The sequence below is a fragment of the Onychomys torridus genome, chromosome 1 (genome assembly GCF_903995425.1).
Source record: "Onychomys torridus chromosome 1, mOncTor1.1, whole genome shotgun sequence".
Classification (NCBI taxonomy): domain Eukaryota; kingdom Metazoa; phylum Chordata; class Mammalia; order Rodentia; family Cricetidae; genus Onychomys; species Onychomys torridus.
In genome coordinates this window covers 139,014,810-139,027,973 of record NC_050443.1, presented here as the reverse complement: position 1 = coordinate 139,027,973, position 13,164 = coordinate 139,014,810, and the positions used below count along the sequence as shown (strand labels likewise).

Genomic DNA, 13,164 nt, shown 5'->3' with positions numbered 1-13,164 from the left:
TAACCAAGACCCCACGGAAAGCTCCACTTGCAAGTGTCTTACCTTGGTATATTGGATCTTCAAGTTGGCCAGCGGGGCAGGAACTTGAGGTTGTGCAGGGGAAGACATTGCTGGTTTGGCTCCTGGAACACAGGTGACAGGCTCAGCAATTTGGTTCTGATAGAGCACTTGCTCCTTTTTATCTGCATGCAGGAAGGGTCATTTGCATATTGGGATATGATTGGATGGACAGTCTCAGGGCAGGGCAGAAAGGACACTACTCTCTTCTAACACCTAGGATTGGGAGCCTTTGCCTTTAAATGTAAATCCTTAAGGAACCTGCACCTCAGCCCTGAACTTCCATCTGGAAACTGCTCACTATTTACAGATGAATTAGTTTACAAAGCCAAACCTGTGCTGAGGGTGTGTGTGCAGCTGCTCCTGACACTGGAAGCCAGTTATTTATTTATTTTTTTTCTTGCCTGTTCATGCTTTGTTATGCTACAATGTAACTTTTCCTTCTGTAACAGACTGGGAATCAAAGATTTTGAAAGGAGCAAGAGTCAAAAAACAAACAAACAAACAAACAAAAAACCCTCTGTTTTCACTAGGATCTGGGAAGTAGAGGACTATGAGTCTGCAGGACATGGCTACTAGCAAAAACCATTCTTGCCCCAGAAGATCAGGGTGCTGTTAGGGAGAAACACCCTCTCTCTCTAGACTCTATCTTCCCCGGGTTAAAAAATTCAGCAACCTCATGCAATATCAGAATTCTCAAATTGTCTATGTCTTTTCGGTGGGAACAGAAAACTGTGAAGGACTTTTCAATCAGAGTTCACTATCACTCACAGACCCTCAAAGAGCATTGCGTCCAAGCCAGCTGTGAAAATTCATTTAAAGCGAAAGTAATGCCTGATTTGGGAAACGTCTATGCTTGTAAATCATTACTCTAAGTAGTACAGAAAGAAAGAATGTAAATATCACTCCCTAAGAGTTTAAATTCTGAATGTTTTAAGCTGGGAACTTTGTAAGGGGCAATTTTTATCTCCAATGTTTTCATTTTGAATACAATGCTCCTCTGTGCTGACGCTTCAGCACAAGATATGGGAGGAACAAGATAACATTCTTTGGATGCTCTGTTTATTAAGAATTATCGATAACTTCTTTGTAGTACAGTTGCCATCTCCCCTGCATGGGGACTTAGCTAGGGGCAGGAACAGGAGTTTGGGAACCTGGTTCTCTTTCCACCCTGACCCAAGCTTCTCATTTTGTAAACACATAGAGGAATACAGCGTATGATCATAGACCTCACAGTATAAGGCAGAAATCTCACTCCAGGCAAAGCATCTCCAGTCTGTTATTCCTCCATTCCAACTCTATCTTGATATCCATAAGATGATCCCCACATAGGCTCAAAATCAGCTTGGGGTCTCCTCAGGAATAGTTACATGCACAGAAACTATGTTTAACCTTTTATTCATCTGAGCAGGGATTGCCCAATTTTTTCTCATGGATCAGAGAGGAAATACTTTCATCTTCACGGGCTATACCAATTCTGTTTCAAAATGTTCTATGCTGATTAAAATGAGCAACAGACAACAGGCAAATAAATGCACATTTTTAAAAGTGCAATTGTATAGGTAAAAATAGGAGGCAAGCCAGATCCACAAAACTCACCATTTCCCTAGATTCAGCAGTCCTTGAATACCCTTCCCTTGTTTGAATCTAAATTGGAACTTCTGCGTTCTTTAAATATTCTCTCTCTCTCTCTCTCTCTCTCTCTCTCTCTCGTGTATTTTTCAAAAAAAAATTGAACTGTTTTCTCTTTCATTAATGCTTTTTGAGTTAAATGTACAATTGCTCAACAGCTGTTACATAACACACAGAGTGGTGCTCAGGCCAATGCCCAAACAGCTGTGTTTTGCAGAGTCACAGTTGTTTGTGGATTCAAAACTGGTTCATTTGGTATCTAGAAGGTAAAAACACAGGCTGCACGACATACTTGACATACCATCCATCTTACTCTCTGAATGAGCAACATCATTTATTGTATTGTCTTGGATAATTACGTAATAATATGCTCTTCAAGTCAAGCATTATGCGTGTAGCTAATGGAAACTTTGGAGACAGTTACCATGCCTGCCCATTTAGTTTCCCAAGTATTTACTAAGTAGCATATATGCAGCAGGCATTTTTCAATCTTCAAAAAAGATCAGCTGAGCTGATCTTTTCTTTCCCCAAACCACAAGCCTGATAGACGTATTTTGGTGGCTTAGTTTTTTTAGAAAAGCTTATTCTGCAGAGTGGAATCACAAATAAAAAACCTTTTCTTCCCCCTTTTCCCTTACAGGGGAAAAACTAGCTTTGGTATGATGATGGGCACCAGGTAAGGCCTATTTCTAGACTGGAGTCACATTTGGGTATTTTCAGCATATGCCAGAGCTAATGATTTAACATGGGCTCCTCAGCATGGAATATTTCATCATTTCTTTCCCTGTGACAAGCAAAATTGCTCTATCCTATCTTCCTACACACAGACAAGGGAGAAAAAAAAAAAGAAATTAAGGTAATGATTGCTTCCAACTCTTCACAAGGCTTTTTGTTTGTTTGATTGATTTGTTTTGTTTTTGGATTCATCTTTAAACCAGAAAAAAAACCATGCAAGTGTGGGAGGGAGGTATGTGTTCATGAGTACAGACAACTATAGGAGATGTAACAGATCTCTTGGTGCTGGAGGGTTAGGTGGTTGTGAGTCACCTAACATGGGAGCTGGGAATAGAGATCATTTTGTTTGTGAGAGCAGTGCGTGTTGTTAGCCAATGAACCATCTCTCCAGCCTATGAAGCTTGTTCTTACCCCAAGAAATGTACAAGCTACAACAATTGTCCATCACTGAAACCACTGTCATTAGACCGCACTTCTATCCATGGGTCCATTCAGATGAAGTTCCTGACAAGGTAGAAACCTCTCCCTTACAGGAGTACCTGAACCTCCTACGAATATGACTCATTCAAATTAAAATGAGATTAGGTAACGAAAAGGAACTGTATGGTGAGATGGGTGTCTGCAATGGAGTGAAAGTTTGCTTCCCTTCAAAGTGCACATGCTGAAGTCCTAACCCACAGTGGCAAGGTGGGAGGAAGTAGCAACTTTGGGATGAAGTGTGCCATGAAGGGAAAGACCATTTGTGGTTCAAAGGATTGATCCCAGAGCTTCATGCATGCTGAGCAAGCACTCTATCAGTGAGAATTAGCCCCCGCCTCTCTTGCCAATTTCTTCGATTGAAGATCTAACATGAAGTCAGGAGTCTGCTACTCAGAAATCAGTGCCCACACTGCCTGATAGTGCCGAACTCTGATGGAGGACTTCTGGCCTCCAGACCTTGGAGAAAGAATTCTTTCTTGTTTACAAAGTAACCAAGTTGCAGAATTTTGTTGCAGTAGCCTAAAGAGACTAGAATGACTTTTTTCTTTTTCACATAGTCTGATTTCAAGATACAGGAGAGTCCATTGGAGCTCAGAGTCTTGTTCAGATGGTCCATGGGTCTCATGCCTGACCCCCAGAGCCTCTGCTGCCTTCAGCATGGTTAAGTTAGCCCCATGGTAGCTATGCCTTTACATTTTGATGACTATAATTTGATGTCCGATGCAATATCATTCTTGCTCATATTTAGGGTTTAGGTTTAAATAATTGTAAAAAGTATCTTTTGCTTGTGTATGATTGATAAGCTAATATGCCTTTATTAAGTTAAATGTATGCATTTATGGGCTAATTTCTGTTCACTTACTATTCTCCATGTAGCCATAGTTCGCTGCCTCTTCACGTATTCTATTATTGCTTTTCTGTTTGTTTCATGCAACTAAAATATGGCATGTATCCCTGGCCTCTGATGCAACTGGAGTACGTACTGAATAGTAAGTTCTCTAAAATTAACTGTGGATTAAAGACTTTATAAGATAATTGCATGAGCTTAAATAGGGTTTTGCTGAACCTTATGGACCATGCCAGCCAAGATCCAGGAGATGGCCTTGGCCCATAAAATTTAGCTTGCCAACACAGCACTCAGTGTTTTGTCTACACTTTCCACTTTGTTTCCTCACAGTAGAGAAAGAAAATAAAAACACTGGACACAATCGTGAGGTCATTGCTGTGGACTACTTGAAGATCTTTTGTAGCTGCCCTTCTCCATGTTTCCTACATTTGTTTTATGTGTAGATGGCCCTTCAACATGTCCATCATTTTATTAGCAGTAATTCTGCCTACCCACCTTTGCACTTATAACTTAAATCATGCTAGCTCAGTCATTTGAGTGAAGTATTGGATAGAAGTGGTGTCAGGCTTGGTGCTGAGCCCCAGGAAAGGAGCACTGAGTCAGAACAGAGATTTCAAGACATGGTAGAAATGGTGGTCTTTCTCCTTCTTTATGATTTGCCAAACTCTTTAATACCTAAATGCATCATTTATAGAATGTTTAAAAACCGTGAGACCACAGTTCAAACAGTAGCTATAAAATGAGAAAAGAAAATAACCACCACGTGGACACGGAGCTTCAAAGATTACTGTCCTCACTCGGATTTGCCAACTGCTGTGGATATTGCTCTGTGTAAATAAAGTTCTGATTGGCCAGTGGCCAGGCAGGAAGTATAGGCGGGACAAGAGAGTAGAGAATTCTGGGAAGTAGAAGGCTGGAGAGACACCGCCAGCCGCCGCCATGAGAAGCAACATGTAAAGACACTGGTAAGCCACAAGCCATGTGGCAAAGTATAGATTAACAGAAATGGGTTAATTTAAGAGAGAAGAAGTAGATAACAAGCAGCCTGCCACGGCCATACAGTTTATAAGCAATATGTTTCTGTGTGCTTTCTTGGTTGGGTCTGAGCGACTGTGGGACTGGTGGGTAAGAGAGATTTGTCCTGACTGGGTCAGGCAGAAAAACTCTAACTACAGCCAACCCTTTTCTACTTTCTCAAATTACCTCTACTCTACCCTCAAGTGCATCCAATTATTGAATCCCTGATTATTTGAACTTGTCATGAATGAAATACATGTCTGTATATTTTCACCAGGGAAGTGTGGGGTACAGGTTAACACAGTTGGTTAGTTTTATCACAGGAAAGTTTGTTTTTTTTTGTTGTTGTTGTCATGGAGAAGCCTACCCTCAAATTTTTGATGAGCTACCCTGCAATAGGCAGAAGCATGGCCTACACAGTTCCTGTTTATATCACGTGGTGTTTTCCAGCTCAAGTACAGAGCACTCACCAATGCAGAGCCCTGACCCTTGTCTTGTAGCATTGCCACAGGACAACAATCACTGGAAAACTGAACAAAATGTCAGCACACTCAGATCATGGGTCCACATACTCTCCTTTTAAAGTATTACTTTAAGAAAACAATCAAATACATATTGGTTAGGAACATATACTACAATTCATTTTATGTATGTATGTATGTATGTATGTATGTATGTATGTATTCAGTGTGTGTGTGTGTGTGTGTGTGTGTGTGTGTGTGTGTGTGTGTGTATTCTCATGTTCTCCTGGTTGAGCAGAGAGTCGCAGGCTCAAGTGCCTTGTGCTTCACACTTCCTACTAGAGTAGCTGGCAAAAAAAATGTGCAGGCTAAGAGACATTTCATGAGATTTAGTATCATTTTTAAATTTAAAAAATTCTAAGTTGTCCCATTAATCATAATTTTTGGGAAAAAAAAACCAGGAAAATACTTCAAAGGACGTGGTAATTTTTTGTGGGATTTGTTAATAAATTAGAAGAGTATATATTCACAGAAAAGCCTATATTTTCTATTACAAAAGACAGAAACCCTTCCAAAGAGAGACAAGCAGAAGGATATGAGTGCTGAGGTTCAAATCCATGTCCAGGAAGATAGCTATGTGACGGTTGTCAACTTGAATGGACCTGAAATCAACTAAAACAAAGAGACATACTTCTGGGTGAGTCTACTAGAATGTTTCCTGGAAGAATTAACTTTGAGGAAAGACCCTTCCGTGGAGTGGAAAGCCCCTTTTGTAGTGGGCCAGCTGCAGTGAGGCCTGAGCCGAAAGTTTCTACTTCTACTTGTCTCTGCCCACCGTCACTTCTTAACTGGTGATGGTGAATGCATCTCCCCTGGAAAGTGATTGTTATAAAGTCAAAGAAAGTTTTCAAATATGAGTCAGCATCCTGAGATGACATTCCTAGGTATTCACAGAAGGACCTTGTCATAGTTATTCCTCATTTGCTGTGTAAAATACCACTACATAGGCAACTTACAGAGTAAAGTGTTCATTGTGCTGCAGATGTTGCTGGAGCAGTACTTAAAAGTCCACATGATGAGACAACCATGAGAGGGTGGCAGGGGGAAGGGGTGGGGTTGGGGGAGGCAATGAAATAATGAAAACTGGCATGGGCTTTTGAAACCTCATAGCCCACTCCAAGTTATACACCTCCCCCCAAATGCCATACTTCTTAATCCTTCCCACCAACCAGAGACCAACCAGGTTTAGATATATGAGCCCAGGGGCCAATCTCATTTAAACTACCATAGCCTCAAATGCAATTACTAAGGTTTTGACATGAGAGAGACAGAAATTTAACTATAGCAAACAAAGGCAAAGTGACCAATGAAAGAAAACACTGTGCTGCTGGCTTGAAGCTGGTTGAAGAGTCCCGAGCAAAGGAGTGAAAGGAATGCAAGAAAAAACGTATAATACAGGAGAGGTACAGACACGGTTTCTCCCCTAGAACCTCTGGAGGGAATGGATGCTGCTCATCACTTTATTATCTTTCACTGAATCTGGTTTCAGATCTCAGGGTTCCAAAATTTTACACTCTATTGTCATACCACTTGTTCATCTTCCATATAACCAAAACTGTAAGAGAATACATTTGTTTTCTATTTTGGTCAAACTTACAATAGCCAAGGGAAAATAATACACTACTAAAAGGAAGCGCAAGTTCAGAGATGCCCAAGTCACCTACTGTCCTTGATGATGAAAACTGGACACTCAAAAAACAAAACAAAACAAAAAAACCCACTTGTTAAATACTCTACAGGACATATTGACAGATTAAAAACAGTTGTTCATGGAATTCCAGTGTTGTAGAGCCAGAGCCAAATATCTTGGAACATTTGCTGTCATCCTACTTGTCTGACTTAACAGCTTGGAGATTTTCAGGTAACATTTCAGAATGCATTAACTCTTTCACCAGCCCAAATCTCAGAATGTCATTAGATAGCTCTGAGACCTATTGCAGAGTTTTCCCAGTTTGCTGTAACAGCTTATATGATACACCCATCAATGTATTTAAAAATGTTTTGATTTGTGACTTTCTTATTTTATATTGTTGTGTAGCAGATTCCTTCGTGAATTAAACATTCCATCTTTCAGGGAAGCTCCTTAAGACAGAACATAAAACCACTCAAAACAGGAAGTCCCTGAAACTGATCAGTTTCATCAAACTCCTCCCTTCCAAGAGTAAACAATATAGGGTGCAGAGAGTCACTTTCTGACAAGCTAAGTTGCAAAAAAGACTCTGATACAATACTAACTGCCTGGAGGAAGCAAAATTCAGGAGTTGCCTGAAAGAGATTTAGACTAACTGAGTCCGTTGGAAAGGGCAATATCCAATGTTTTGAACTGCCTGCAGGCTATGCAGTGTATTCCAGGTTCCCAGCTCTTGAGAGCTGTCATCCATGCTATAGTATGCTTTGCTGATAAACTGTCTGTGAGTCATTTGTGCTCCTGTAAGTAACCCCTCACCCTGTTTCCTATAAGTGATCTCAATAAAACTCATTTGTTCACCAAGTTGGACTTGGGTGGTATCTTCATGGTCTATCATGGGCTCCCTATGATATATACCTATAAGTTCATGAAAACATTTCCAAAATGGGGCTTGTTATTTGGGGCAAATTGAATCCATGCTCCTGGGCATTGGTCACTCATGTTTCACTCAAGAATAACCTGTTTCTTATTTCCTTTGAAGTTATAGAAGTTTGGGAATGACAGTTCTGATGACTTAAGACAATTTATCTTGACCTTAAGAGTCGCTTGGACCCAGTTACAAGAATGAGCCAATTGTGCACAGCTAAACACATTGTCTTCTCAGGGGACATTGTATTGGTAAGTTGTTTCTGGGGTCCAGTCTTTGTATGGTAGAGAGACAATTAGTTCATCCTGAGTTTGTTGGATATCATTTTATTTCTTGCAGAGAAATTTTTGGCTGAATAATCCAGTAATCAAAGTAATTATCAAAGCAAAGTTTGTTCTCAAAGGATTAAATCAGCCTAATGGGTTAGGAATAGCATTTTGAAAAAGAAACTATAGTAGGACATAATATATAGCCATGCACTAAATGTACTGTAAGTCAATATGCTTTCATGATGTTTTTCAAATATACTTTTATGGTCAAATGATGTGTGGTATGTATTGTTAAAAGCATATGTTGTGTTTTATACACACACACACACACACACACACACACACACACACATATAACCTATACATTACCTCAATAAGTATTTGATGAAATAAAGTTACTAGAAATCATAACCTCTGGAAATCAGATGTCAGGTTGATTAACATCCCAGAGTAGGATTTTAAAAAGGAATCACATGACCTATTTAGCAGACTTCTAGAGAGGGATGTCTGACATCCATGATCAACATGGTATTCTGGGCCAGGTGATGGTGGTGCATACCTTTAATCTCAACACTCAAGAGGCAGAGGCAGGTGAATCTCTGTGAGTTCAAGGCCAGCCTGGTCTACAAAATGAGTTCCAAAGCTACTCTGAGAAACCCTGTCTCAAAAAAATGAAACAACAACAACAACAACAACAAAAACCCTCCAAAAAACAAAAACAACAACAAAAAAAAATGGTATTCTGAAAAATTTACAAGTTTTTCATTTGTGGAGACAAGTTCATAAAGATCTGTTATATCTACAAATCTCACAGTGAAACATTTGATGGAAAGAGTTCTCATCAACATTGTGCTTTTGGAGGATAAGTCCCAGCTTCAGAATCATAAGCTTATTTTGAGTCTTTTCTCCACCCAGATAATATTGATGCTTCAGGCCATTAACATTCACAGATTTATTTCCCAGGTTCCTCTGTAATCTCATGTTTGAATCTATTGTGAACCAACCCAGGCTGGTTTTTTGTCCCTTTGAAAAGAATAAATAATTATCCTGATTTAGATACTGCCTGTTGATTAGAAAATGGATGAGTGGACAACTTTTGGTTAATATTTCCTAGGGATTACAAACTAATCAAACAATGCCAGAAAGATTATAGATTATTTTAAGAATTACCCTTAAAGATTAGTTGAGTTTATGTACCGACCAGGGAGCACAAAAGTACATCTGATCAAAGTTCACACACACACACACACTGGAAGTTTACCTGGTTATTGACACTGGTAAATACAGGAGGGATGACAAAGCACAATGCTTTCTGTAGAGGCCAATGGCTACAATAAGTGACTAGAATACAGATGATTTTTCATTGGGTTTGATATCATCTAACATTTGTAAATATGCTTTCTTTTTCAGAAAGTTCATTATAATATAAAGTTGCTACTGATGATTATACAATTTTTTTATCCTGTAATTTGATTGAATTTATTTTTATAATGTGTGTGTGTGTGTGTGTGTGTGTGTGTGTGTGTGTGTGGTGTGTGTGTGTGGTTGTGAAGTCTTTGTTTTTTAAAATTTACAAAACCATGTTACTCACAAATGGTAATAATTTGACTTCTGCTTTTCTATTTGAAATCCTTCATTTAGTACTCTTGATGGTGTTCTGGATAGGATTTTTTTCTCAGAACCCTTGATGAAAGGACAAAGGAAACTTGAGTTCTGTGTCTTTGTCCAGTTTACTTGTCAAGGCTAGTCTAGGGCTGGAAACAGTGCTTCTGAGGAATCATTGTGGGGGAACTAACTCTTCTAGCTGGGATGTGATTATCAGTCCGTAGGCAGAGGTTTCTGAGATATTCTGTGTTCTCTTTGCCAACATTGTATGACTTAGTGCTCTGCTGACATTGGGAATGTTTCCCCCTGCAAATAGTATATCTCAATAAATGTGCTTGGCAGAAGTCATCAACTTATGCAAGGCCTCTTGGTCCCCACTGTTGCTTTTGTTTTCTTTACTTCTAGTCTTCATTGCTCCTTACAGGTTCTCCTACTCAATACCTTGCCATTTTGGACCCTCATTCCTATAAGTTTGAGTCATCCTATATGAGTTCTGGTTGGTAGCTCACTCATGTTCTGAAAAAATAGTAAGTACTCTTAAATACTGAGTCATTGCTCCAGCCCCATGAGTGTTTTCAAAGTCAAGTGAAAACCAGTAGGTAAAGTTGCATCAAATGGCTGAAATTCAACTTCAGTGTATTTAATGGTTTGGGTATGAACTCTCTTCCAGAAGCACATGTAGTGAATATTTAATCTTCTGGTGCTGACACTGTTTTGTGGGGGGAAGGTCTTTGAAAATTTCAGCATGTAGATTCTGGCTGCAGGAAGATGTGGACTGGTTCCTGGTCCCCTTTTCTCTCTATGTCAGAAGGTGATGGACTTCCTCTGCCACATTCCTGCTGCTATGTTGATATTCTCTCCCAGTGTCCATAATCAATGGATCCAAAGGCTTTGCTCTGAAATCTCAGAATCCATGCACCAAAATAAGTACTTCCATACCTTGACCTGTTCCTGTCAGATATGGATCACAGAGATGAGAAAAAACTATTAGAATGCTAATTCTGACATCTTGAAATTATGCATGATTAAAGTGTTGTGATTTATAATTAATTAATTAATTAACTCAATATTTTCTCTAGGTCCCAAAGGTATTACTGTAAACTGAATGTTAAATGGTAAAAGAAAGTTTCAGATTTGATTCTGAATCTTGAGATGACATTCCTGAGTTTTCGTTATATAATTGAACTGCAAAAGTTTTGATAAGAGAGAGACAGAGATTTGACCACAGCTGATAAAGGCAAAGTTACTAGTGAAAGGACATGCTGTGCTGCTGACCTTGAGGCTGGTAGATGGTGCCAGGAGCCAAGGAGCACAATGAACAAAACTCTATAAACTAGAAAAGGCAAGGCCACAGATGCTACCCTAGGAGTCCTGCAGGGAACAGACACTCCTCACTGCTTTAATATCATCCACTGAATCTGATTTCAGATGTCTGAGTCCCAAAACTGTGAATCTATGGTCATGGCAATTGGAACACCCATTGATATCAACTATAAAACAATACATTTGTGTTGGTTTTAGACAAGCTTTCAATAGGCACAGGAAAGTAGCTCCCTGCTAATTGGAAGCTTGAGTTCAGAGATGCCAAAATCACCTCCTTTTCTTGATGTAAATCATTCTTCATATCATTTCCTTCATGATCCAAACTACTAAAATACAAAACAAAGCAAAACAAAAGTCACATCTATGTTAAAGTTTACATAGGGCTGATTACATATTAAAACTTCATGACTATGAAGAGTTTCAGTATGGCTGAGCCACAGCCAAATTATCTTGGGCCATTTGTGGTCCCCCATAATATCCAGTCCTTGATGATCTCTGTGTCTAACGTGACATCTTTGAGATTTCAAGGTAACATCTTCCAGAATTGTATTAAACTAGTAATCTAACACTGACCACATCTCAGAATGCCATTAGGTATCTCTGAGACCTAAAGGAGAGCTTACCAACTTTGTTGTAACCACCTACATTATATACCCACCAATATATTTGAAAGATGATTTGGATTATGACTTTCTTGTGTTCTATAAAGGTTTATGAAACAATTTCCATATCAAAACCTGTTATTTGGGGCAAACTAAATCCATGTTACTAGGCCATCCACTCCTGTTTTTCTCAATAGGCTCATATTTCCTTTGAAGTAAGTACTGGTTCATGTTGACAGATATTGATCCTCAACATGATTCACCTCAAGCTGAGAAATCTGCTGGATTTGAACTAGATAACATGATCCCTGTAATGTTTAATCAAGCATGTCTTCTTGGGTGGACATTCTTTCTGCGGCCCAGACTTTCCTTTGGTTTGACAGAAGTTCATTAGTTCATTCTGAGTTGAATACCCTTTCATTTGTTCACTTATTTATGTTTGTGTTCAGATCATTTTTTTTGCCATAATCTTGCCATTCTGTCCTGCCACTTTCCCAGTATCTAATTCGGTGTTTTCCTGTGAGCTTTATTGCATACTGCAGTCTTGCAATCTATACAAGTTCTTGATCATAAAGATGCCAAATAAAGAGGCTCTTGATCTCACCAGCTCGGCAGGGTGGCAATCACAATGGAAACTCAACAAGAAGTGTAAAAGCCTCACAGTGAAGCCCAAGACAGCAAGCCCTGTCCCTGGGTTGAAAGGAATCAGTTGGCTCAGCCACGAAAGCTAAGGCACACAAGAGATACAACTGAGGCAGATTAGGGGGGACCATTTTGGAATGAGACCTAAGGGAAATGTCTCTTAAGCAGGAAGCAAATCCTGTTAGCTAGCTTAGAAAAGAGTGGGATTTGGGAGAGAAAATGGGGAACAGGTTGAAAGAATGAGGAAATATGTGGAGAAGAATTGTCTTTTGGTATTCCAGCTGGTTTTATGCTTTATAATTACAGTAATTCAATGTGAAATTGAAAATAGTGGTCAATGTTTGGTATTCTCAAATTGGTTTTATAAAACCAATGGCATTTAATAAAACACAATAGTATGTATGTGCTCATCTGGAGGTACTGTACAGTCAAACCAAGATCAAAAGCTGGCAACATACTTTAACCAGAATTGAAAGGCATCTAAGAGAACAAATTAAATAAAGTTATTTAAAAACCCCAAACAATTTAACCATGATGTAAAAAAGGTATATAAGAAAAATAAGGAATTTCTAATTTTCAAAAGAAAATGTGTTTTAGAAACCATTAAAAAATATATGTGATGTGGCAACGATTAGGAAATTAAGGTGAATTCTGAAGAATCTGACTTTTTAGCCCCCTTCCTCTCCACTGACCTTCCTTCTTCCTTCATTTATCATCCTCTTCTTCTACTGTCTTCTCTAGTAATAAATGTCCCAGAAGAAAAAATTCTTTACCAAATGAATAGCATGGCTTATTTGAGATGGCATCTAGAGGGAGGGTGAATGGCCCACACTATCTAGACTCCTTGAAAAAAAATTACAATTAAACACTTTTGTATTT

At 39.0% G+C, this 13,164-nt stretch overlaps 1 protein-coding gene across 5 annotated transcripts in view; it reads right to left on the bottom strand.

Annotated features, from left to right (window-relative positions):
- The window catches only part of Aldh1a1 (aldehyde dehydrogenase 1 family member A1), a 123,078-nt gene that overhangs the window by 45,448 nt on the left and 64,466 nt on the right, over positions 1-13,164 (bottom strand). For 3 of the 5 annotated variants that reach the window (XM_036207342.1, XM_036207311.1, XM_036207319.1), the window contains one exon: positions 43-122. In XM_036207342.1, the coding sequence (XP_036063235.1) occupies positions 43-108 (66 nt within the window). In that variant the 5' untranslated portion in view covers positions 109-122. The other 2 variants (XM_036207337.1, XM_036207327.1) reach the window with 2 other exon arrangements.